The 26,401-nt window shown below is 37.1% G+C and overlaps 1 protein-coding gene across 1 annotated transcript in view; it reads left to right on the forward strand.

Annotated features, from left to right (window-relative positions):
• LOC146600541 (titin-like) overlaps positions 1 to 26,401 on the forward strand; it is a 242,582-nt gene that overhangs the window by 8,466 nt on the left and 207,715 nt on the right. The window contains exons 5-43 of the mRNA XM_085321165.1: positions 52 to 140; positions 231 to 475; positions 2,276 to 2,576; positions 2,850 to 3,002; positions 3,495 to 3,614; positions 4,661 to 4,798; positions 5,569 to 5,706; positions 6,164 to 6,301; positions 7,943 to 8,215; positions 8,332 to 8,457; positions 9,562 to 9,840; positions 10,115 to 10,180; positions 10,651 to 10,909; positions 11,229 to 11,289; positions 11,403 to 11,615; positions 12,357 to 12,499; positions 13,182 to 13,387; positions 13,517 to 13,747; positions 14,293 to 14,537; positions 15,254 to 15,477; positions 15,583 to 15,747; positions 15,850 to 16,018; positions 16,468 to 18,158; positions 18,248 to 18,529; positions 18,807 to 19,073; positions 19,191 to 19,463; positions 19,583 to 19,846; positions 19,943 to 20,203; positions 20,768 to 21,028; positions 21,447 to 21,710; positions 21,803 to 22,063; positions 22,204 to 22,464; positions 22,907 to 23,167; positions 23,259 to 23,400; positions 23,487 to 23,652; positions 23,842 to 24,073; positions 24,628 to 24,912; positions 25,017 to 25,142; positions 25,982 to 26,170. Coding sequence (XP_085177291.1) covers positions 52 to 140; positions 231 to 475; positions 2,276 to 2,576; positions 2,850 to 3,002; positions 3,495 to 3,614; positions 4,661 to 4,798; positions 5,569 to 5,706; positions 6,164 to 6,301; positions 7,943 to 8,215; positions 8,332 to 8,457; positions 9,562 to 9,840; positions 10,115 to 10,180; positions 10,651 to 10,909; positions 11,229 to 11,289; positions 11,403 to 11,615; positions 12,357 to 12,499; positions 13,182 to 13,387; positions 13,517 to 13,747; positions 14,293 to 14,537; positions 15,254 to 15,477; positions 15,583 to 15,747; positions 15,850 to 16,018; positions 16,468 to 18,158; positions 18,248 to 18,529; positions 18,807 to 19,073; positions 19,191 to 19,463; positions 19,583 to 19,846; positions 19,943 to 20,203; positions 20,768 to 21,028; positions 21,447 to 21,710; positions 21,803 to 22,063; positions 22,204 to 22,464; positions 22,907 to 23,167; positions 23,259 to 23,400; positions 23,487 to 23,652; positions 23,842 to 24,073; positions 24,628 to 24,912; positions 25,017 to 25,142; positions 25,982 to 26,170 — 9,468 coding nt within the window. The remainder of the gene's footprint in view (positions 1 to 51; positions 141 to 230; positions 476 to 2,275; positions 2,577 to 2,849; positions 3,003 to 3,494; positions 3,615 to 4,660; positions 4,799 to 5,568; positions 5,707 to 6,163; positions 6,302 to 7,942; positions 8,216 to 8,331; positions 8,458 to 9,561; positions 9,841 to 10,114; positions 10,181 to 10,650; positions 10,910 to 11,228; positions 11,290 to 11,402; positions 11,616 to 12,356; positions 12,500 to 13,181; positions 13,388 to 13,516; positions 13,748 to 14,292; positions 14,538 to 15,253; positions 15,478 to 15,582; positions 15,748 to 15,849; positions 16,019 to 16,467; positions 18,159 to 18,247; positions 18,530 to 18,806; positions 19,074 to 19,190; positions 19,464 to 19,582; positions 19,847 to 19,942; positions 20,204 to 20,767; positions 21,029 to 21,446; positions 21,711 to 21,802; positions 22,064 to 22,203; positions 22,465 to 22,906; positions 23,168 to 23,258; positions 23,401 to 23,486; positions 23,653 to 23,841; positions 24,074 to 24,627; positions 24,913 to 25,016; positions 25,143 to 25,981; positions 26,171 to 26,401) is intronic.

Below are 26,401 nucleotides of genomic sequence, written 5' to 3' on the forward strand. Positions count from 1 at the left end.
ATTGTTTATTGCCATATGCAATTCTCCTGATCATTTTTTCTCTTCCAAAAGGTGAGGAAGAAGCCGTTCCTGCTAAAAAGACAAAGACAATTGTTTCGACTGCTCAGATTTCACAAACTAGACAAGCTAGAATTGAAAAGGTATATTTTTCAAAACCAAAGGAGGTAAGATTTAAGTATGGTTGATTACTTCTACAGTATGTCAGACTTCTTTTCTTGATTTCTTTGTAGAAGCTTGAAGCCCACTTTGATGCCAGATCACTTACAAGTGTTGAAATGGTCATAGAAGGCGCTACAGCACAACAGCTCCCACACAAAACACCTCCACGAATGCCTCCTAGACCTACATCAAAGTCACCAACCCCACCAATAATTGCTGCAAAAGCACAAATGGTGCGACAGCAATCACCATCACCTGTAAGACAATCACCGTCACCTGTAAGACATGTTAGAGCACCCACACCCTCACCAGTAAGGTAAGCCTCGTTAATATTTCAAATAAGATTGCTTTTTGAATCATTTCCACGTATAGCAGTAATGCTTTAGAGTGAGAACATAGTATAAAACAGAAGAAGGCACTGACTTGATACTGACTGCGAGTTTGTTCTGGCTGTGGCTTGTGATTTGCTATACTTGTCACTGTTATAAGAGATGTGCTTTCCTTTGCTGTAAATTTTCCATCCTGTATGACAGAAAATTCTTTGAGTAATACATTCTGTTTGATCACTCCACATACAGCTGAGTAAATCCTTTAAGCTCCAGGTTCATGAGGAAAGTTAGGAAAGAAAACAGTAGGGCAGGTGGCCCTTAATAATTATTTTATATGAACAGAGAAAAGAGCAAAGATATTCTGGTGAGTGGCAAACRGGATGGAAGGCTCAATATAAAAAATGGTGAACATATGTTAACGAACATGCTGACAATGATTATAGAAATAAAGTTTTGAAGCTAGACAGAATAACTGCTGTTTTAGCAAAATGAGGTTTAGCTCTGCTGCACAGAAGGTCTCAGGAGRGTGAGAAAGGAATTTGTTTGGGAGACACCAATAAGTCTGTGCTAAGAGTTAAGAGGGGCAAAGAGATAATTGATTTCAAAGTTCTGCTGTCTCATGGTCGCAAGCATCAGCACCGAGGAAGCAAAGCCTCTCTGGGCTGAGCACTCAGCACAACCCCATTTAAATTGACAGTGCTCGGCACGCTGGTGAATTTTGCCCCACTGAGATTAATTTGCAAGGACTAGAAGTGTTTACTAGAAGTATATTGATAGTAACTAGCTGTAATTCACAAGCCACATAGAGGAAAGACTAATATAGTAGTGCCATCTAAAGGACATACATAAYGGCTACTCAAACCACTTTTAGATCTACCTTACTTCAGAAAATAAATTTGAAAATTAATGTATGACACTACTGCCCCCTACTGCAGCAACAGTTGAGCATTTTTCAATGGTAACAGAGAAATGCATCAAATAATTCCTCTTCAAGAAAATCTAAGTTAGAAAGACTACTAAAGCATTTTCAAAAGTGTTTTATTACTATTTGCCAACAGTAGGATTAAACTTTTGGAATATCAAAGTTTAGAATTTTGTTCTTTCACCATTTTCCAAGCATCTACAAATTAGCGTGGTGGGATTTGTAAATGAACGTATGAGAAAGAATTTAGACCCTGATCATGAAGCTTGCCTGGACGGTCATGCATGTATGGGTGGCACATTGAAATGACATCTAGGACAGGAGCAGATCTAGCTGTGTTGTTGCTAGGTGGCTGCCACATGACATTTTTACAGAGTGTTGACTGGAATAATTTCGTCTCTCTACAGAGACGGCACCACAAATATAATACATAATACCCCCAGCATGCAAACCTTTAAATTGTTCCTATTAGGAGAAAGAACACAAAGCAAACGGAGATTAACAAAGTATTTTTGTATTTTAAATGTGGATGTTTGAATTACACGCCCTTTGACATGAGCCCTTATTTCCCCTTAGAAATCTGGTTAGGCTACTAAAATGGTGTGTTACAGTTATGAATAAGACAAAAATGCACATTAAGCATAACACTAAAAACAGATAAATCCTGATTTTCAAGTAGAATTCTTAGAAAAATAAAGCCGGAGGGCCAATGGACCTTTCTTTTTTTTCAAAAAAAGAAAAACCTTACAAAATACTGAAGGTGCCTTAAAATGAGAGTGAATTCTAGTTCTGGCTAAATTTTTTTTATATAGTTTTCACTGTGTAATATTACATTAATTGTATTAATGGTATATTTTCTCATTAGGTCCGTTTCTCCTGCTGGCAGAATCTCCACCTCACCTATTAGATCAGTGAAATCCCCGTCTCCAATCCGTAAAACACAGGTAGTGACAACAACTGGGGCTGAAGTTCTTCCGCCCTGGAAGCAGGAAGGTTATGCTGCAACCCAGTATGAAGCCCAGATGAAGGAAACCAGAGTATCTACCCAAATAAGAACTGAAGAAAGATGGGAGGGGAGATACGGGGTCCAAGAGCAAGTGACCGTTAGCGGTGGTGCTGCTGCTGCTGCTGCTGCTGCTGCTGAGGTTGCAGCTGTTGCTAGAGAGGTAAAGTTTCTTTTTGCAAAGAACATTAGTTTTGCTCAGAGTGTGGATTCATCCCTGCTGAATAGATCTGCTAAATGTAATCTGAGAGGCTGTGTGTAAAAACTTGTGTGTAACTCCTGTAGTGAGAGTTTGTGTATAACTGCTGTCTTGAGAGGTCTGCTGGAAATATTTGAATGCTTCTCTGACTCCAGCATTTTGTCTACGTATTTGTTTTGTGCTTCTTCTGGGTATATGCAAAATGTGAAAACATGTCTTTTGGTGTGACTAATATAGGTGAGAAAGGACAGTGAAAAAACAGCAGCTGTTGCTACGGTTGTTGCTGCTGTTGATCAAGCCATGGTGAGAGAACCAGCTCCAAGTATTGTAGAGCAAACTGCTAAAAGGACAGCAATGACTGCAGTCCACGTTCAGCCTGTGCAAGAGCAGGTAGAAGTAGAGCACAGATACTCTATAATTTCCCCCTTTTCCCTTCATCCAACATGCAAACCAGGCACGTTTCGCTGTGAGAAATTAACAAGATACTACCTCTTGCACCCCAAAAGCATGCATACTCATACAGACCCTCTGGACTGCAAAAGAGTGTTCATGGACTGTTTATTCCCTCACTTTCCACSGTAGCAGGATTGTACTAATGATTCTTAAACCATTTCTAAAGGATGGATCTCTAATACCTTCTATGAGAGTGATCCTGTAGTCTCCCGTGTCAGATATTCGCTAACATTATTCTCACACTGATGGACTTTTTCCCCTAGCGTCTCATTTACACTTTCCTCGCTAGACATAAATAACTCTTCCTTTGCATTTTCCYTTCACTTATGTTTCTTCCTTATTTTTCCTCCTCCTTTTCTTTTGATGAACAATTTGTTAAAATGAATTCTAAGGCTTTGGTTTTTGTTTGTCTGTTGCTATAAAAATCAGATGAGAAAGGAGGCAACGGTAGTAGTTACCGCTGATAAAGCCACAGAACAAATGGTAATAACRAGAACTAGAGAAGGAGTTGCTACTTCACAAGAACAAATGCACATCTCTCATGAAAAGGTGAATACAGATGTTACCCATCACTATCATGCCCTATTTTGTTCATAAAACCTCATTAATACCTCATTAATAGCTCATTAAAAAGACAAGTCTATGAACAAGACTAGAGATAGACTATTATATTATTTTTCTCTTTTATATATGTTCACTTTTCTGGTTTAGGTTGCTGCCATTCTSCTAATACTTCCTTGATGATGATTCTCTTTCTCTTATTATTCACTTCCATGGCTAATACCTAAGAATGTGATAGATAAAGTTGTGAAAAAATAATTCAGAAAAAATCTATTGTTTACATATTGCATGCTAGTTTATCAGATAATATTCTCAATCCTTTTAAGAAATAGTATGTAGGAAATATGTCTTAAATATTCCTTCTTCTGCATCTGTTTCTAAGCTTGCTACTTGTAGGCTGCTTTATTTGTTGGTAACATAATGGGTCAAAAAAGGGAAGATTCTTCATTTAAACCATTTTTGAAAATACTGCCAAATAATCGAAAGTGATATTATTTTAGTACATATTTTATCAGCTGAATTTAATTTAATTGAAGATCAGCTTTTGTAAAGAAATGTCATGTTTGCATTCCTGCTGAAATGCATCAGAAAGAAAGTATAGCCTACCTTAAAGTATTGCAAAACAGAAATCCKCTTGGGCAGAAACTACAAATCATGTTTGCATGCAGGTTACACGCGAATGTTTCAGCAAAATGAAATTTACCTAAAACTTTTTTTTAAATCATAAACTTTCTCATACAGATTGTGATATGGGACAGTTTTTCTGTGATTCTACTCCTTTTATTATTGCCTTCCATAGCAAAACACGCATTTGTGCAATATTATGTTATTTTCCTACTAAATATACATTAACTATATAAAAAGGCTACTTATGTTGTTATTGCTGTTTACAGACTAGATGGTTTCCAAATGCAGTTTGACATTTTCCCTCCCTTTTCCTTCTTTTGTATACTCTTTTCCAAATGCATAGAAAATCACATACCTTATACCTGAGACAATATATAATTTAAACTTTCTTATTTGCAAACACCCAGGTGAGAAAGGAACCAGAGAAAACTCCAGTGCCCAGGGTAATAATTGCTACAGATAAAGCCAAAGAACAAGAAAGAATATCAAGAGCTAGAGAAGAAACATCTACTAGACGTGAGCAAGTGCATGTTACTCATGAAAAGGTGAATAAATCTGTTCTAGATGTTTAACTCATTGTTACCTACTAAATTTATAAAACCTTATTCTTCATCAAATGTCTTATGTATCTTCCCAATGCTTCTTTATGAAGATCCCAAAAGTAATAATTTTGTAAAGCAACCTATTCCAGACGCAGGCCCAGCATTTCAGTTTCAATTCCGTTGAATTCATAGCARTTTGATCCACAGAGGAGTGGTGAAACTGCCCTTCATATGGGTCCTTTGAGCTTTATGCATTTTATTACTTGTGTACTCAGAATTTCATTTAATGATTAATAACCTTGCCTTTTTGTCTGACGGTAGATTTCTGGAGATAAATTTTAAAGGTTAATTCTCATGTTAGGATAGTACTTATTTACATATGGAGTTTGATTTAATGAAGCTCATAGTTGGGTAAGACTGAGTGCGCTTGTTAGACTGTATTCTCAAATTTTATTCGCTAGTGTAGCCTATGGGTAGTTCCACTGGCTGATGCAAGTAACTATTCAGTCAGTAATACTAATTTTTATGCATTTCTTACAGAACACAATAATGATCTATGATAATTAACTAAGAGTTGGGAAGACTTTTCTTTAATTCAAACACAGATTAATACAATACATTAATGACTTTGAAWGGACTTTGAATGCAGATAGGATAGAAATTGGTCTGCACAAAGTACACTCTCAAACTTTGCCCCACTTTCCTGAAAAAATACGTAATTCTGACAAAAGACATAATCAATTACTATTATTTTTCTTTACCATAAAAACTAGATAAGAAAGGAAGATGTGAAACCTTCTGTACCTAAGGTAGTAATTACCACTGATAAACCGAAAGCACCCATCGTAATATCAAAAAGTAAAGAAGAAATTGCTGCAAAACAAGAACAAGTGAGCATAACCCATGAAAAGGTGAATAGCACTACTACGAATGTAATATTTGCTTTCTTAACCTCTATTTCCTGCAAACCTTATGTTTCCTTCAGCAAATACTAACAATACTTTTCCAGCTCATTTTTCCTAAAATACATTTTACTTACAAACTTTTAGAACTGCTGTTAATTGAACTGTATTTTCCACCTCCATCTTTCTCTATTTTCATTAATAAGATGACCATAGTTCTCTTATGACTGACCTTTGACTTCTGTCTCTTGAAATGCATTTTACTGTTTTTAAATCATGACTTTTTCTTAAAATAGATGTTAAGATATAACAATACTCATCAGTATACATGTAATACAGAGCTGTTCTGTCTGCAGTGCACAAAGATCTAAACCCTTAATTCCCCTTCCCAATATACTTTCCCGTTGTTCAAGTACCTTTCAAGACCTTGTATAACTGTAACTTTTGTTTCTACTATAATAATCAGATTAAAAAGGAAGCTAAGAAAACTACCGTAGTTCCGAAAATAATTGCCACTGATAAAACCAAAGCACCAGTCACAGTGTCCAGAACTAGAGAAGAAATTGCATCCAAGCAAGAACAAATTCATCTAGCTTATGATCAGGTGAATAAAGCTGTTGCAGATGTGAAATGCACTGGTTACAACTTATTTTATCTGCAGACTTAATCTTAATCGAGGGCTGCTTGAGTATGCACTCAAATTTGAGTATGCACTCAAATTTATTCGTGATAATATGGCTGCTAAGTGGAATGATTGTCCAGATATAGACTCAATGTGACTAATTAAGTTTCTAGTGATATCAAAATTAATGTCTGACCCTTTTAGGAAATGCCACTTTTAAGGTTGCATTCACATTTCTTTGTGAAAGCCCATCCCAAMCAATGACTTTCAAGAGGCATTTGCTTGCTCAAGTTTCTGAGTCTGTAATTTTTTTTTCCTACAAGCCGATTCAGTGCAATTTTATGGTTGTCAGACCAAACAAGCTCTTTTTATTAGAGTTTGAATTGTATTCTTTGTACAGTGTGTATTTTAACATTCAGTTCAATTCTGCACAGTTTATTACTTCAGATGTTTGTTGATGCTTTTCTATTCCACTGGAATCCACAATAGAAAAGCTATTTTATTACAGTAAAGGCAAGAGCTCTCATTCATCCATGGAAGGAAAGCACAATTGCTCTGGGGCTTTGGGTTTTTTTTTTTTTTCAGTCTGTTTAATTTATAGGAAACAGAATGTACATTCAAAAAATACTGTAATGAGTTACAAATAAGAGAGCATTGCATGTAAARTACATTCTGAGAAGCTGGAGTGCTGAGATTACAATTGAATGTTAGATAGTATAAATTGAGGGTTAAATTCAAACTGGTACAAGTGATTTCGAAAATGGCAACAATACTAAAGTTGTCTCTGTAACCTAAAGCCTACTTTAATAATAAAACACAACTTCTGCAAGCRATCACATTTTGGCCTAGCTTAGGTATTTTATTTTAAGGTGAATGTGATAATGATCTTAAAATCTGCACTAAATTGTCCATTCTATATTTTCCCACCTACAAGTCATATATTTCACATTATGTGAAATGTAACGYGTCAAACATCCAGATCAGTTTTAGATCAGCATCAAAGCTGACATATTCAGCAGCTGTTAGGAAAAAAAGAAGTGCCTTGACATAAGGCATTATTTTCTTCTTTCGGGAGGCTCAGTTTTTCCACTCTAGTAGAATCATTTAAATAGATTAATACAGAATTTACAGATACACTGTGGTAAAATTTTTATGTACATGTGCTTCAGTAAATAAATTCAAGTCAGATGCCAGATACATTCTGTTTTTCTTTTAGTAGCATCTAATGGTTAAGTGGAGCTGATGAGCATACAAACAAACTTTAAAATTATGTGCACATTTAAATAGTACATGCTGTACTATTAGACAAGTAGCTACAAATGAGACTYTAAAGTATTTAAAGTGGGTGTGCAGACAGATGTTTTTATACATATAATGCATATAAGAATAGGTATGTTCCATATATGTGAAGATAGAGCTTGGAAAAAAAATGTGTCTATATTTGAATCTACTGACTCTGAAATGTGGTTGGACTGAATACATTTGGTGTTTACTTTTTTTTTTCATTACTTTTGCTTATGCATGCATGGATTGTACCCTCTCTTTGTCTGGAATATTGCTAGACGTGTAAACCTTTAACATCATGATGGACATTTATGTAAATTTTGCCAATGTTATCTGTAGATTGAAGCTGAGAAAAAGGCTGAAGCCGTAGCTACAGTTGTGGCAGCTGTTGACCAGGCACGTGTTAGATCACCCTGGGAGCCAGAGCACGCAGACGAAGCGTATGTCAAGCAAGCTTTGGAATACGGCTATAAAGAGCGTGCGGTAACAGAACGCATTGCTGAGGCACCAGCAGAACGTCACGTTGTCACTAAAGAAGTTAAAACTGTCTACGTTCCTCCCGAAAAGCCTATTTCAGATGTTGAAAAGAAGGAAGTTCATATATCAGCAGAGGTTAGACTCGTTTTACATTGTGATCTTTTCCAAAAGCTATGTTTCAATGAAACGTTCCGTTTTCAATCTGGGGAACGGCTTCATGTTCTCAGCAACCTTTTAATTGCTTCACGTAGATTAAAAGAGCCACAGAAGCAAAGGCTGAGAGAACAATCCGTGTGGAAGCCCCACGACCCCGCACAGCAAGTCCTCATTTCACAGTCTCCAAAATTGCCGTTCCTAAACCAGATCATACTTATGAGGTAAGATAAGAGTGTACGTAAGGAGAACAGCATACTCATTTAAAGTAATTGGTGGGTCCCCCATTCCMTTTGGCTCTTCCTCCCGCTCCAGTGTGGTGCTTTCTTGGGAAGAAGAAGGGTTGTATAACCTGCAGTTGTTTTTGTCCTCTCTTTTGACAAATAAACAGGAATGCTGTAAACAARTGTGTGTACTACTAAAATGTGATTTGTAATTATTACTTATTTAAATAAGCTTGTTATTTGTTTAAGGATGCAACTTCAATACTTGATGTCATACAATGAAATCCTAAATATTTGTTATACAACTTACATTTTTTAAGGAGTAGAAGTATCTCTCTCCAAGCTTATTATATGCATCAGTCCACTAATATATTAATAACAGTGCTTCTTTCTTCTTTACAGTTCAGTGCTTGCTAAACTAATTTTTGAAATATACTATATCCAGACTGCAAAATATGTCACCATGCATTCTTCATGTTATTTTTTCCATACTTCAATTCGACTCCTTCACATAATATTAAATGTTCACGTTTAATAGTTCTGTCAATCAAGCACACTTTGTCTCTTCATCTGTTTTGTAAAGATGACCTATTTCTTTTTTTTTCCTCAAACATAATTAAACAAGACAAAAATTACTGAAAATATTCTTATCTTAACTACATTTAAATTAGAAAAAAAAATCTGGATGTTATCTATTATTATATTATGCCTACAATAACATTTTGAAATCTTTTCATATCACTGTTAGACCTATAATTAGTGGTCTAACTTACTGCAGAGGTAAGACTTCATGAATACTTCTACAGGACATTTAACATGTTTCATTTAAGAGCTTCTTGACCATTTAAAGATTAAATTCTGAAGTCAAAAGTAAGACAATATTTAAATATTAGACRAATCAAGGATAATACAAGGATTCTATATTTCCAGGATTCTGATAGTATAAGCTGAAACTGGAAGCAATTTTTATATATTGTTTTTGCACTGTTAACAAATGAGTAACTAAGGAAGCAACTGCTGCACGTTTAATCTGWTTGAGAAATGCACTAGGCCTCCTCTGAAAACAGAAGAACTACAAAGTTGTAACTTCTTCCTCTTCCCTAGGTTTCAATAGCAGGATCTGCCATGGCTACTCTGGAAAAAGAGTTATCAGCAACTTCTGTGCAAAAGATCACCAAGCCTGTGAAACCACCTCAGCTGAAGCCACATGAAGTCAAGATAAAACCAGAGCCAGTAGCCCCTCCACAGTTCCCCTTTGGAGAGACTGCTGAGACCTATAAACGCCGCTATGATATCGAGACCAAAAAGGAGACAGGTGTAAGCATTAAAGGTGAAGCAGTGCGGGAAGAACACTTGGTGTTGCGGAAAGAAGGTGAAGTAAAGGTATGTCATTAATCAAATTCCAATCCCTTTGATAGACTTTCATCTTAAAAACCATAGCACTGCTTAATTGGTTGGTTGTTCACTCGTTAAAATTTTCCCCTTTTACAACTTCCTGCCAACTTTTTAGCTCTTCGTTCATTTGTACAAGTACTTCCAAGGACTAAATATTTTCCTATGGCAAGCAAAGAACTTTCCTTACCTAAATTCTTGCCTTATTAAGTCCTACTGTTTATTTTCTTGGCTTTGTTTATTAACTGTGCTTTAAACAACCTAGGTGACAGAAACTGCAAGAGTTCCTGTGCCTGCAGAAATCCCTGCTACTCCACCCACCTTAATCTCTGTAAGTAATCTGAATGTAGATAAGGGAAGTATACTGTGGTTTTATATATTTTGCATTCTTTTTTTTTGTTTGAAAATTTGGCTTCATTTAATTTTTTTACCTCTCTGTGGGACTTACTCATCCATCCGTTTGATCACTGAAACAAACTATCCTCAATGTCTCTTTTGGGGGTGGTCTTTGCAACTATGTCCCATTCTAGGTTGATCTTTGATGCAGTGGGACAAACAATTTCTCCCCATRAGCATACATAAAGATCGAATCTCTTTTCTTTTTCTTTTTGATGATAGTAATGTTCAGAGATTCAAATAATTCCTTTTGGAAAATGCCTATTTTTCCCAGATACCCTGCTAAATAGAATCTTGTTTTGAAGTACATATTATATTTTCCATTTATAGGGGGTTTAATCATTAAAAATTCTAATTAGAAGTGGAAACATATGCTGACAATGACCCTTGTTTTTTGTTATACAGGGCCTTAAAAATAAGACAGTGACTGAAGGTGAGTCTGTCACTCTGGAGTGCAACATCTCTGGTCATCCTCAGCCTACGGTGATATGGTACAGGGAAGACTACAAGATTGAGAGCTCCGTGGACTTCCAGATCACTTTCAAAGCAGGGCTTGCTCGCCTTGTAATCCGTGAAGCCTTTGCAGAAGACAGTGGAAGATTTACCTGCACAGCCACCAATAAAGCTGGGAGTGTCAGCACATCCTGTCACTTGCACGTGAAGGGCAAGTATATTTATCACTGAGAAGACTGTCATTTTGTGAACTGCATATTGCTTAGAATGTAACATAGACACGTTGTCAGCTGCCAAAGTAAAACATGTGTCTTGAATTGCTCTCCAGAACCRTTAGGAAATAGGGCTGTAAGAATATCCGAAGATAGCCAGTTGTGGGCTTATAGACTTCTAATTAACTCCTTCAGTGGAAGTACTGGCCCTTTCAGCCAACTAATTATCCAAATTATTCTGTCTCAGTATTACCTAAACTCATGACTTAAGCACTTTTGAAGTATTCTAAAATCCACTATATCATATTTACCTTGCAGTTTCAGAGGAAATCGAGACTCGAGAAACCATTTCTGAGAAAGCCGTTACAGAAGAAAAACGGTAAAGTTACTTTATTAAACAGACTGCTCCTACTGTGGTCATTAGCTTATTGCATGCTGTTTATGACAGCTTCACACACAAACTCACTTACCTGCACTGGAATTTTATTTCAGCTATGTGGAGACAAAGGATGTTGTAATGGAAGACGTCTCTATTGCAGCAGAGGAGGTATCTGGAGAAGCCATACCTCCTTTCTTTATAAGAAAACCTGTAGTACATAAATTAATTGAAGGTGGGAGCATAATTTTTGAGTGCCAAGTTGGGGGCAACCCAAAGCCACATGTCTACTGGAAAAAAGGTGGAGTTCCTCTAACGACTGGCTACAGGTACTTTGAATATTATATATGAAATCTATTTAAGCATATTTTTAAAGAATATTTAATCGATAGTACTATATTTTTGATTCTGCTATTGGTGCTGAGCCAAACTCTTCCCTCTTACAATATCACTGATTTCTTTAGATTTTTATTTTTCAAAGGGGAAAATCATAGCACTATCTCCTACTCCTAACATGTGACTTTTGCAGGATGCTAAAATTTTAGAATATGAATATTCAGAGAACCATAAAACAAGAAATGCTACAGATTTTTAAAAACAATTGAGAAAGTTTTACCTTTGTTTTGTTTTATCTGCGTGATACTTGCATTCTGTCAATGCAGATGTTGTCTAAAAAAAGCAACACGCTTTCTAGCAGAGAAACAATATCCATAYATTTGTGACATTCTTGAAATATATCATGCTGTAAATGTGCACATTTTACTATTCTAGCATTTTACTGTGGATGGTAACAAGACCTCTGATACTTCAATATTGCTATTTTCATTCCAGTTTTATTAGCAGCAGTAGAAATAAAGYAGACCTGTCCTCTAATTGCAGCATAGTTACTTATCCTATGCTTTTCTGCAGATTCATTGAGTTAGAATTGCCCTGCATAAGTTTCTTTTCTTTTTGTCTTGTTCAAGTGAGTTAGTTGTATAATTAGTCAGAATTACTCCTAAAAACAAATTCGTTAAGAAATCTGCTCATCAGAATTATGGAGAGTCTGTATTTTTATGTTATTTCCGCAGATACAAAGTGAGTTACAAACGAGAAACCGGGGAATGCAAACTTGAAATTTCCATGACTTTTGCCGATGATGCCGGAGAATACACTATTGTTGTTCGTAACAAACACGGAGAAGCTTCTGCAACGGTCTCCTTACTAGAAGAAGGTACACAGTAGATTAAGGAAATGAGAGAAATAATTTTAAAAATTCATTTGACAAGAGGGGAAAGATTTTAAATTATGCTACAAATTCAGACAGTACAAGAAACGTAAGAGKGGGCGTGCTGATAGCTGTGTTTACTGATGGCTCTGTTTCTGGAAAACAGAGTACTGAGATTAGGTTCTTGCAGAATTTGTAGTCTTTGCTAGAATGTGTAGCCTTTCTCTGTTGGTGTTGATAGCAGTCAACCTAACATGAGACATAGACAGAGGGGAGAGGAGAAAGGTAATTAAACAACTGGCATAGTTGTTCTAATACAAAAAAATAAGCTAGTCTAGATTTTTTTCAATTCTTTTAAAAATTCATGAAGGATTATCAAGAGGCAGAGAGAAGAAATTGTCAAATAATCCTCTGTCAAGGAGAAAATGTAAAATAATCTCTGTAGCTATAGTTCCAGATTGAGAATTAGAAGAACATCTAAATTTCAGAATAAAACTTTTACCTGTTTATAAAGCTCATCTGAGGACACCAGTCTTTGCATTTCATTACTGCTCATGTTTTATTAGCTAAGCAGACAGAATCTATTTTAATCACAAAAACTACTAAAATGACTCTGTGTTTGTTTTCTTCATTCAAGCCAGTGAAAACCACAAAAGCTTATGAAAATTAACTTGTTCTTAATTTTTAGCTGATTATGAGGCCTATATAAAATCGCAACAAGAAATGATGTACCAAACTCAGGTGACTGCATACGTACAGGAACCTAAAGTGGCTGAGGTAGCCCCAGCTATTTCATATGGTGATTTTGAAAAAGAATATGAGAAAGAACAAGCCCTAATTAGGAAGAAAATGGCAAAAGACACAGTGGTGGTCAGAACTTTTGTAGAAGACGAGGTAAGTCTGCCACTCCAGACTCATTCTGTACACTGACAGAATGTGTTGGAATCTTTTTTTAATTTTACCAGTACACACTATTTCTTTGCAAGACCATTATCTGACTAATGGTCCTGTTTTTGTGTATAGGAATTTCACATTTCTTCTTTTGAAGAAAGGCTTATCAAGGAAATTGAACTCAGAATTATTAAGACCACCTTAGATGAACTCCTCGAGGAAGATGGAGAGGAGATGATGATTGATGTTTCTGAATCTGAAGCTATTGAAGCAGGATTTGATTTAAGATTAAAGAATTACAGAGCCTTTGAAGGAACAGGTGTTACTTTCCATTGCAAGATGACTGGATATCCATTGCCTAAGGTGCGTCAAACATGCATGACATTTATTTTCATAAAAGCCCCTCTCATGCCCTAACAGAAAATTCACTTAAGAGCTAACTCCTGGGAAACTCCTTACTCATTCTACATGGGCAGAAAACAGTGAGTCTCAAAAGAAATCCAATCTTTTGTTTTGATATCAAGCTGAATTTTCATCTTGTCCCTTAACATAATGGAGTCAGATTTCTAGCCAGTTCAGAAGTAGGTTAGATATTGCAGTTTTGCTGCAGCTCAGGTTTGCTTCTGAGTATCTCCAGGTTAGCACACACAAGTTAGGAGCACAATCTATATCATCTTGCTTTCTATCCAAATGGCCTTTTTGTAGTTCTAACTATAGAATACCAAGACTTGTGTCTCAGGCTACTGCCAAAGCATACTATTTTAGCCTTACTTGCCTAGCTCTGATGACGTGTCACCTGAAAAATAGGGAGGTAGACATGTGTTGTATGCATGGGTCTTTAGTAGATGTTTGTCTTTAGGAGACAACTTAGCATTCCACTTAGCATTCCACTGTTTCCTTCCACGCAGATTGCATGGTACAAAGATGGTAAGCGCATTAGGCATGGAGAGCGCTACCACATGGAAGTTCTGCAAGATGGCAGTGCCAGTCTGCGCTTACCAGTTGTTTTACCTGAAGATGAAGGAATTTATACCGTCTTTGCCAGTAACGTGAAAGGAAATGCCATTTGCTCAGCAAAGCTCTATGTTGAGCCAGTTGCACCCACTGCAACTCCAGGTTATATGCCAGCACCGGAAGTTATGAGAAGATATAGGTAGGTACAAAGTAATGTGTAAGCTATAAGTGCTGCAAAAAAGATTGTCCAGCAAAAACTCATTACACAGCAACTAAAAAGCTTAGGTTTTTGGAACTTGCACACCTCTACTAGAGAGCTTCTAAATGCTGTTGTCATGGCGTTTATACATTTATGTACCAGTTCTTTGTCTGTTTTGCCTTCTTAATGAGCAATGCATCTTCCAAAGTACCATCTTTCACATGCATGCCCAGCCACAGTAGCATTTTAACTCAGTAACCGTATTTCTTCTCCATTTTCTGCAAATTTTCTTCTGTAGTTGGAGTTTTAGCACTGCATACTACCCTTACATTCCATCCTTGAAATAGCTGCATTTCTGTAATGGTAAAAATCAGGTGTTGCCATGCATTGTGTTCTCTCTCTGTATACACATACATACACACATAAGCGTACACATGTATGCACAAATGTACACAGAATTGCATCTAGATCTGTACACTGTCTGAAAAACACTAATTTACCTGACTATGATGAATCCTGATACCATTTGGCTATACAAATTTGCCCTTAAATAACTAAAGAAAATTGACTACAAATAGTAACTTATTTTGTTACCTCTTCTTGCCTATGTAAATTAGAAACTCTTTAAAATAAAAACAGAGTTGAACACTGTTTATCAAGGTGGCCCACTGTTATATGCCATTATTATACATATCTATATTTTCTTTTCCCTCCAGGTCCATTTCTCCACGCTCTCCAAGTCGATCTCCTGCCCGCAGTTCTCCTTCTCGTTCTCCTGCCCGCAGATTGGAAGAAGCTGATGAAGGGCAACTAGAGAGATTGTATAAGCCAGTTTTTGTGCTGAAACCTACATCATTTAAATGTTCGCAGGGGCAGACAGCAAGATTTGACTTAAAAGTTGTTGGCAGACCTATGCCAGAGACATACTGGTTCCATAACGGTATATCAGTTTTATTCTCACSAATAATCAATCTTATGAGCATTTTACATCCTTTTGGAACACTGTTTTGAGTGTAACATTTTTTTTGCTTGTACGTATTCACAGGTCAACAAGTGGTTAATGATTATACTCACAAAATAGTGATTAAAGAAGATGGCACCCAATCATTGATCATTGTTCCTGCTATGCCTGATGATTCTGGTGAATGGGCTGTAATTGCACAGAATAGGGCAGGCAAAGCTTCAGTCTCAATGACACTGACTGTAGAAGGTATCTACTTTGCACGTTGTTTTTAGGACACTACAGAGTGTTTCATATTAAAAATATAGTTATGTCATTTCCTTTTGTGATAACTTTCCTTTGCTCTTTCAGCTAAGGAAGACCTAGTCAGACCACACTTTGTGGAAAGACTGAAGAATGTTAGTGTAAAGGAGGGTTCCAGACTGGAAATGGCAGTGAAGGCTACTGGTAACCCTAATCCTGACATTGTATGGCTGAAAAACAGTGACATCATTGTACCTCATAAATACCCCAAAATAAAGTAAGTGATTTTTTTTAAGTAGTAAGGAAGTTAATAATCATAGTCTTGCAAAGTAGTGAGTGCCTCCTAGTGTTTGCTGAATACTTCTGCTTCCATAGAAGGGATACACTAAGGACTTAGTCCAATGACTACTGAAACCAGTAACAGCTTTTGTGTCACAGCAAGGCTAAGAAATGCTTATCTTGTAGGACTCGATTCATTTTTTCCCAGTTTGTTTGTGTATCTGTGTACCTTTTACATTATACAAATCCAATGCTTTTATGACATTATTTTCTACCACTTGTTGAATGCCTAACACAGGAGGAGGACTGTTTGGTCCTTAGGCACTGTACTCATAAACATAAACAAACATAAACAATATGCCAAATCCCTCCAGAGATTTTCCTGTGAAGGCTTTGACCTCACTGTGGAGAAGGGAAAATTTTTAAAAAAATCTCTTAATATTTCAGGATTGAAGGAACAAAAGGAGCAGCTGCCCTTAAAATTGAATCTACTGCCAGGCAGGATGCTGCATGGTATACTGCTACTGCTATCAATAAAGCTGGACGTGACACTACTCGTTGCAAAGTAAATGTTGAAGTCGAACATGCAGAACCTGAACCAGAAAGGAAATTAATCATTCCAAAAGGGACTTACAAAGCCAAGGAAATTGCAGCACCAGAGTTAGAGCCTCTCCATTTGCGTTATGGTCAAGAGCAATGGGAAGAAGGAGACCTTTATGACAAAGAAAAGCAACAAAAACCATTTTTTAAGAAGAAGCTCACATCATTAAGGCTCAAGCAATTTGGTCCAGCGCATTTTGAGTGCAGGCTTACACCAATTGGTGACCCAACCATGGTGGTGGAGTGGTTGCATGATGGCAAACCCTTGGAAGCAGCCAACAGACTCCGCATGATCAATGAGTTTGGGTACTGTAGCCTGGATTACGGAGTAGCCTATCCCAGAGACAGTGGAGTGATCACTTGCAGGGCAACTAACAAATATGGCACAGACCATACATCTGCTACTTTAATTGTGAAGGATGAAAAAAGCCTTGTGGAAGAATCCCAGTTGCCAGAAGGCAGGAGGGGACTGCAGCGAATTGAAGAGTTAGAGAGAATGGCTCATGAGGGTGCTCTTCCTGCGGTTGCACTGGACCAAAAGGAAAAACAAAAACCAGAAATTGTTTTGGTTCCTGAGCCTGCAAGAGTTCTGGAAGGTGAAACAGCACGATTCCGCTGCCGTGTGACTGGCTATCCTCTACCCAAGGTCAACTGGTACCTCAATGGTCAGCTCATCCGTAAGAGCAAAAGATTTAGACTCCGTTATGATGGGATCTACTACCTGGATATTGTCGACTGCAAATCATATGACACAGGAGAGGTGAAAGTCACTGCAGAGAATCCAGAAGGTTTTATTGAACACAAAGTAAGACTCGAGATCCAGCAGAGGGAAGACTTCAGATCTGTCCTTCGTCGGGCTCCTGAACCCAAGCATGAACCTGTAGTGACAGAGCCTGGAAAACTTCTCTTTGAGGTACAGAAGGTAGATAAACCTGCAGACACAACAACAAAAGAGGTAGTGAAACTGAAAAGGGCTGAAAGAATCAGTCATGAGAAGCTGTCAGAGGAATCTGAAGAGCTGCGTAGTAAATTCAAGCGTAGGACAGAAGAGGGCTATTATGAAGCCATCACTGCTGTGGAGCTTAAGTCTCGCAAAAAAGATGAGTCATATGAAGAAATGTTAAAAAAGACAAAAGAAGAGCTTCTTCACTGGACCAAAGAGATCCCAGAGGAAGAGAAGAAACCACTTCCTCCTGAAGGCAAAATCACCATTCCAACATTCAAACCAGAGAAGGTTGAGCTTAGTCCAAGCATGGAGGCTCCAAAGATATTTGAACGAATTCAAAGCCAGACTGTAGCCCAGGGGACAGATGCCCATTTCCGTGTGAGAGTAGTAGGGAAACCAGATCCTGAGTGCCAGTGGTTCAGAAATGGTGTGCAGATTGAAAGGASTGATCGTGTGTATTGGTACTGGCCTGAAGATAATGTTTGTGAATTGGTCATCAGAGATGTGACTTCTGATGATTCTGCCAGCATCATGGTGAAAGCAGTCAATATAGCTGGTGAAACTTCCAGCCATGCTTTCCTGTTAGTACAAGGTAATTTAAATTCTTTATCCTGCTGCTTATCATATTGTGTTAATCTATATGGCTGATGTATGGCTAATTCACTCAATATTGTTTTGCAGCCAAGCAGTTGATTAGTTTCACCCAAAAATTACAAGATRTTGTTGCTAAAGAGAGAGATTCCATGGCAACATTTGAGTGTGAGACATCAGAACCCTTCGTCAAAGTGAARTGGTTTAAGGATGGAATTGAGATTCATTCTGGAGACAAATACAGGATGCACTCTGACAGAAAGGCTCATTTTCTTTCTGTACTAATGATTGAAATGTCTGATGCTGACGACTATAGCTGTGCACTAGCAGAAGATGAKTCTGTAAAGACTACTGCAAAGCTTACTGTTGAAGGTGAGAACCACACAGCTTAGTACCATGCAGTACTTTTAAAGTGAAATCTGCCTCAGGGGAAAATAAAATATGAACTATTAAGTTGTCATCTTGGACATTACGGTATAACAGACTGTAGAAATGTTCAAATTCCTGTCATATTCTCTGAATACAATAGTAAAGTTTGGAAATACASTTTTGTAAAGTGGTTATGTTATGTTTATGTTTATTTCTTTAGGCCTAGCTTCAGGAGTATTTAATCAAGCTCATTTATGAATGTGATTATTTTCACCTGTAGGTGCTGTGGTTGAGTTTATTAAAGAACTTGAGGATGTTGAAGTCCCAGAATCCTTCTCAGGTGAACTTGAATGTGAGGTTTCTCCAGAAGACGTGGAGGGGAAATGGTATCATGGAGATGTTGAACTCACTTCTAATCATAAATATGTGATTACATCCCGCCGTGGTCGCCAAATCCTCACTATTAAAGATGTTAATAAAGATGATCAAGGAGAGTATAGCTTCATTGTTGATGGGAAAAGGACTCGCTGCAAACTGAAGATGAAACGTAAGAGTTTCTAATACTTATGTTACCTATATAACATAGTTGACCTGTATTATATATCCCAATATGCATCACTTTTTTTTTTATCTGAGAATTAATTAACTTCATTTTGTTCCACAGCTCGTCCCATGGTTATTCTTCAGGGACTTACTGATCAAAAAGTCTGTGAGGGAGATATTGTACAACTTGAAGTTAAAGTCTCCCTAGAAAATGTGGAAGGAGTCTGGATGAAAGACGGTCATGAAATTCAATCAAGTGATCGTATTCACGTTGTATTGGATAAACAGTCACACATGTTACTGATTGAAGATGCAACAGAGAAAGATAGTGGAACTTACTCTTTTAGTGTTCCTGGTCTTGGACTTTCAACTACTGGACGGGTCACTGTGTACAGTAAGTCATTATTCATGATTTTGAAGGCGTGATTGATATTTTCAGCCTTTTTGTACTACCTCTTCTGAGTCTTCTTAGGCTTAGGTTTTTTCATGATGAGTATTTTTGTGACTTGACAGGTGTGGACATAGTAGTGCCTCTAAAAGATGTTCACGTAGTTGAAGGAACAAAAGCTATCCTTGAATGCAAAGTTTCAGCTCCTGATGTGTCTTCCTCCAAATGGTACTTAAATGATCATCAGATAAAGCCTGATGAACGTGTACAAGCTGTGTGTAAAGGCACTAAACAGAGGCTAGTGCTTACCAGAACCCACGCATCGGATGAAGGACATTACAAACTAATGGTTGGCAAAGTTGAAACAAGTTGCAATGTCACAGTTGAAGGTAGGTGTTCTTTAAGATGCATAGTTGTTTGTGAAACAGTTCCTTTAAATAAACAATGAAGGCAACTGATACATTTGTCATATGCTCTTTTTACAGAAATTCAGATTATCAGAGGTCTTCATGACATTACCTGTACTGAAACACAGAACGTGTCCTTTGAGGTTGAGCTCTCCCATTCAGGAATTGATGTAGTTTGGCAATTCAAAGGCCAAGAGATCAAGGCTGGTCCTAAACATAGAATTGAAGCACGTGGCAAAATATATAAATTGACAGTGGTGAAAATGATGAAAGATGATGAAGGAGAATATGTATTTTATGCTGGAGAGAAGAAAACATCTGGGAAGCTCATAGTTGCAGGTTAGTAGCTTAAAGTCCAAGATTCTTATTTCACTGTGATTAAAAAAAACAAGTTCAATGTACTCTATATTGTAAATGTTGCAATTGAGATGTTTCAGTGCTTTCTTTGCCTTTATTTTATCTTCTTTTATCTTGAAATTGTTTGCTCTTCTCCACGTCTTTTCTGTGAGCTGTATATTTTATATTAAATAAAGCCTTTAAGCATGTTCTTATATGTTTTGCTGAATCAGAGCCATAACGTGAAGCACTATAGCACAATTTTGATGTCATTAATGTAAGAAAGAAGGATTTTTTTCTTGAATGTTCATATCTCTGTATAAATGTTCACTGTCTGGCAATAAAGATAATAAATGAGAATAACTAAGGATAGAAGTAAGAAACATCCTTTTGTCATGTTAAGGTCACATTCTGTTCTCAGATTTTCACAGATGCCAAAATGACACCTATAGGCATGCTGAAAATTAGGGCAAAGAATTCTACGCAGCACCTGCTTTCCAGCTAGTTTCATTTCAGCATAGGGGAAAGCGGAACAGCAGTTCAACATGTGTTTTTGCTTCCGCACAGGTGGTGCCATTTTGAAGCCTCTCACTGACCTGACTGTGGCCGAGTCCCAGAGAGCTGTCTTTGAATGTGAGGTGGCAAATCCCGAGTCAGATGGCCAGTGGCTAAAAAATGGTAAACCATTACCTATGACAGATCACTACTGCGCTGAATCAGATGGTGTAAAGAGGAGGCTCAATATCCCTGCCACAAAACTGGATGATATCGGCGAATATAGCTATGAAGTAGCGAGCTCTAAGACGTCTGCTAAACTGAAGGTTGAAGGTCAGTATTTTTTGTGATTAACTGATATCTTTAAGACTCAATCCAACATCTCTCACTTGGTCTTGGATCAGGCCGTAAGATGCAAGTAAGTTTTGCCGCATTGTTTGAAAGTCTTTTTTGTATTATGATGGGCTTTCTCAAGTTATAAGTTTCTTGCATTTTGGAGCCTCCATAGTTTGAATTTAGCATGATATTTTAATAAAAGCACATTTTGTATAAGGTAGTGGTAGGTACATAAGCAGCGTTTGCCAGTCGTGTGGCGAACATTTCAATAAAGAACAATTGTTTCTCATGCGTGCTGCAAGGAAGTGTTCCTTTTTTCTATTCTAAGCACACCACTGCACTTTTGGTGGTAACCATAAAAATCAACATATGCATACTTGATCTTAAAGCACTGTGATTATTTTTCTTTCCCTAGCTGTTAAGATAAAGAAGACACTGAAGAACTTGACTGTGACAGAAACACAGGAGGCAGTTTTTAGCGTAGAACTGACCCACCCTGATGTGAAAGGAGCTCTGTGGATTAAAAATGGTGTTGAACTTGAATCAAGTGACAAATATGAGATTTCAGTGAAAGGAACTGTTCACACACTAAAAATCAAACACTGTGCTGTCACCGATGAGTCCGTATATAGCTTTAAGCTTGGAAAGATAGGGGCAAATGCCAGACTTCATGTGGAAAGTAAGTTGATTTGTTTTGAAGATCCGCTTTAAAGTGTGGGTTAAAATTCAAATCGAACACGCTACTGAATTCTGGTAACTCTCTTCCTTAAGCTGTCAAGATCATCAAAAAGCCAAAGGATGTGACCGCTTTGGAAAATGCTGTTGCCTCTTTTGAACTGAGTGTATCCCACGATACTGTACCAGTCCGATGGTTCCACAAAAATGTTGAGCTTAAACAAAGTGATAAATATAAGATGATCTCTCAAAGGAAAGTTCACAAGTTGATGCTGCATAATGTATCTCCTGCTGATGCTGGGGAATACACAGCTCTTGTTGGGCAACTTGAGTGCAAAGCAAAACTGTTTGTAGAAAGTAAGTATTTCATGCCACATCGTGTCATACAGAACAACTTGACCTGACACTTAACAGTCTGTTACCCTTATTTTGCAGTCTTACACACATACTGACTTTTAAAAAAAAAATCCTTTCTTTTCCTTTTTTTTTTTCCATAGCCATACACATCACAAAGACCATGAAAAGTATTGAGATTCCTGAGACCAAAACTGCCTCTTTTCAATGTGAAGTTTCTCATTTCAATGTACCCGCTGTCTGGTTGAAAAATGGTGTGGAGATTGAAATGAGTGAGAAGTTCAAAATAGTGGTCCAAGGGAAACTCCATCAGCTCAATATCATGAACACAAGCAGTGAAGATTCTGCAGAGTATACATTTGTCTGTGGAAATGACAGAGTCAGCGCAACTCTGACAGTAAAACGTATGTGAAAATGAAATTAACCAAAACATTTTACAGTTACCAGTAACAGATTTTATGTTAATACACATACTTGATGCAATTCAGATAGAACTGTCACTGTTGTAGAAGTATTTTCAAATTAACTGCATAAATTCCATTTTTAAAAGAGATCTAGCATCGGTGAATTTGAAAGTCAAGTCTTGAATCCTTCTATTTTTGGCTAATATGTCTAAATACTGAGTCACCATAGGAGACAAAATTTGGGTTCTTATGTTATTCAGAAGTTTTGGAAAATGTAATTATAGCATTGATTCTGGACATAGAGATGCAGGCTTTGATATTAATGTCACCTAAAATCACAATCTATCTTGATGAATTTTAAACATCTSAGATCCAGTTAAGGTTTAAAATAAAGCAAAACAAAACAAAATAAAATAAACTATGTCCATTTCTTTTCTTTTAGCCATCCTGATTACCTCCATGCTAAAAGACATCAATGCTGAAGAAAAAGATACAATAACATTTGAAGTTACAGTTAACTATGAAGGTATCTCATATAAGTGGCTAAAGAATGGGATAGAAATAAAATCAACTGATAAATGTCAGATACGAACAAAGAAGCTCACACACTCCCTCTCCATAAGGAATGTGCATTTTGGTGATGCTGCAGAGTACAGCTTTGTTGCTGGGAAAGCAGCTTCATCAGCCACTTTATATGTGGAAGGTATTTACCATCTTAATTCACATATTTAGTGACCTTTATGGCTTCAATAAGAGCATGGCACTCATACTACTTTTTTTTTTTTTCCCCCTAGCTCGTCACATTGAATTTAGGAAACATATTAAAGATATTAAAGTTGTGGAGAAGAAGAGGGCTATTTTTGAATGTGAGATTTCAGAACCTGACATTCAAGTCCAGTGGATGAAGGATGGACAAGAACTTCAGATTGGTGACAGGTAAGTGATTGTTTCTGCACCATATTAACTTTTTCTTATATATTTACCCTCAGGAAATAACTTACTTTTCTTTCTGATGTCTTTAGGATGAAAATTCAGCGGGAGAAATATGTCCATCGTCTCATCATTCCTTCCACTAGAATGTCTGATGCTGGTCAGTACACTGTAGTAGCAGGCGGAAACACATCCAGTGCCAATCTGATAGTGGAAGGTCGTGACATTCGTATCAGAAGCGTCCGTAAAGATGTTCAGGTATAACATATACAAAGCTTTGTATAACATATACATAACTTTGTAGCTCTCACTCAAAGAGTAGTTCAAAGGAAGTGCAAGAGTCCTAGAACAATAAACTGTAATCATAAGGCCAGGGTCTCCTTCTGGAATGGAGGAGCATCTGTAAAAATAGATGCTATTTATAATATTTATTCTACTTGTTCAAAGGTCGTTGAGAGACAAAGAGCTGAAATTGAATTTGAAGTCAATGAAGATGACATTGAAGCCCAGTGGTATAAGGATGGAATTGAGATCAACTTCCAGTATGAGGAAAGATACAGTTATGTGGTACAAAGGAGAGTTCATCGGATGAGCATCTTTGAAACCACTTACTCTGATGCTGGGGAGTACACCTTTGTTGCAGGACGGAATAGGAGCTCTATTGTTCTCTATGTGAATGGTATGTGTATCCATAAACAATACTTTGACTGCATTTATTATCCCACGTTTTTCTGTTCTCTTAATTCTAACAGTGAAAATCAAAGATAAATCCAAGGGGATAATAATTCTTAAACATTGCCAAWATCTGTATATGCGTGAATGTTTCTTGTTCATTCATTCTATCAAAATAGCTAGCTAGCTGATGAAAATGCTACAGCATTTCCCAGTCCATGTCTATTTAGGTCAGGAAATTCTTAAGACTAAACTAGTTCAGAGATATGAACAAATACGCCTTGTCATAGGGATTCACCTAACAATTGTTGGAGATACTTTACCTGAAAACACTTATAACAGCACAACTGCTTCTGTTAAGGCAATTGTTCCTTGGGCATTCCACTACAATCAAGAAAAAGGATGGATTTTTCATAAGCAAGCAAGAATGGGTGGAATAAGATTTTTAAAAACATCTTTTTTGCTAATATTTTTGAAGTCTTGATAGATGCTGATAATGAGATTTCTGTCTCTCTTTCTCATTCTATTTCTTTTTTCATTCCCCCCCGCCCCAATTTGCAGCTCCAGAGCCACCCCAGATTATCCAGGAGCTACAGCCAACCACTGTGGAGTCTGGTAAACCTGCCCGTTTCTGTGCTATGATATCAGGCAAACCTCAGCCCAAAATTTCCTGGTACAAAGATGATCAGCAGCTTTCTCCAGGCTTCAAGTGCAAATTTCTTCATGATGCACAAGAATATACTCTATTGCTGATTGAGACTTTCCCTGAAGATGAAGCAGTGTATACCTGTGAAGCAAAAAATGACTATGGAGTTGCTACAACTTCAGCTTCACTTTCAGTGGAAAGTGAGTTTTCTGGGCTTGTAACAATGCTATGAAATAGCACTGTCAACATTCTGGTATGTGTGGTCTTCACTGATTAACAATGATTTCTTTGTCTTATCCTTTAGTCCCAGAAGTGGTTTCTCCTGAGCTAGAAGTGCCAGTGTATCCACCAGCTGTCCTAATACCACTTCGTGACGCTGTTACATCTGAGGGACAGTCTGCTCGTTTTCAGTGCAGAGCTACAGGGACAGGTAGGTTTAATGAAATCCTGTACATCTTCTCATCTCAGAATTCTTCCTCTTGAACTCAGAACAAATRAAACAGTTTACGTGCTGAAATCAACCTTTCGCTAAAGGTAAAGTTATTTCATATACTCACACAGCAAAATGTTAGTCAATAGTTCACCGCCAGCTAGCAGTTAAGCAAGTCATATAGCAAAGAGAGCAGCAAAGAGGAAATTTATAAATTGTCCTAAACATTAAGCATTTTTAAAAAGAAGATCTAGCACATTTGTTTCAAAAAATGTATCTTTGGAAACCTTCCCAGTGTTTCAAATACTAAATGAAGTCTGAAAACTGTCAGTAACATGTAGAGTTTCAAAACATGGAGTATCATGCTGGGAAAAGCATTACCCTGTTAAATTGTCATGAAAAAAGACAAAGTTTCTGATCTCACCTAGTATCACAGCAGTTAAACAGACAGGCCAAAATAGTACCTGGACCTTTGCTCTAAAATCATTATCATTCCTCAATATTTTATATAAGACTTCCTCTGATTTTGTCTTTAGCAATGTATTTTAAAACTTTTACTTTAAGAGGGGAAAGGGAAGAATGGTTTTTGCTCAAGACTGTAGCAGCCCTGGAATCAGTGTTCCTATGCAAACATTGTCAGTCTGGAAATCAAAATTAAAAGCAACAAGTAGGCCATTTTCCACTGATTATACATAACAACAGAAATACAAGGCATATTCAAACTCAAAAAAGATATTTGAAATAGAAATATTTCTATTTGGTGTATATATAGAAGAAATGTTTACTTTCGGATCTAATATTGTACCTTAAACATTTTTCTTCTTGTGTTGCTTGAGCAGACCTGAGAATCTCTTGGTATAGCAAAGACAGAGAGATCAAGCCATCGCGTTTCTTTAGAATGACTCAGTTTGAAGACACTTACCAACTGGAGATTGCAGAAGCTTATCCAGAAGATGAAGGGATCTATACCTTTGTGGCTAGTAATTCTGTAGGCCAAGTGACAAGCACTGCTACCTTGAAGTTAGAAGGTACAACGTGCAATTAAAGAGGAAATCTTATTTAGGTTGTGTTCCAAACTAATCTTAATATACACTGATACTTGTATGTGAGTCATTGTCTGTCACATTGTTGTTTTTTAACTCAGCTAATTGCTGCCATTTACAATGTTCAAAGCATATATGTGTGTCTCCAAAATATAAGCCAGGCACAGGAAAATCTGTTTTAGTGTTCCATATACTTCACCTTTTCATTATCTCCAG

This window comes from Rhea americana, unplaced genomic scaffold (genome assembly GCF_003343005.1).
Source record: "Rhea americana isolate MKP2758 unplaced genomic scaffold, rheAme1 scaffold_12, whole genome shotgun sequence".
Classification (NCBI taxonomy): Eukaryota; Metazoa; Chordata; class Aves; order Rheiformes; family Rheidae; genus Rhea; species Rhea americana.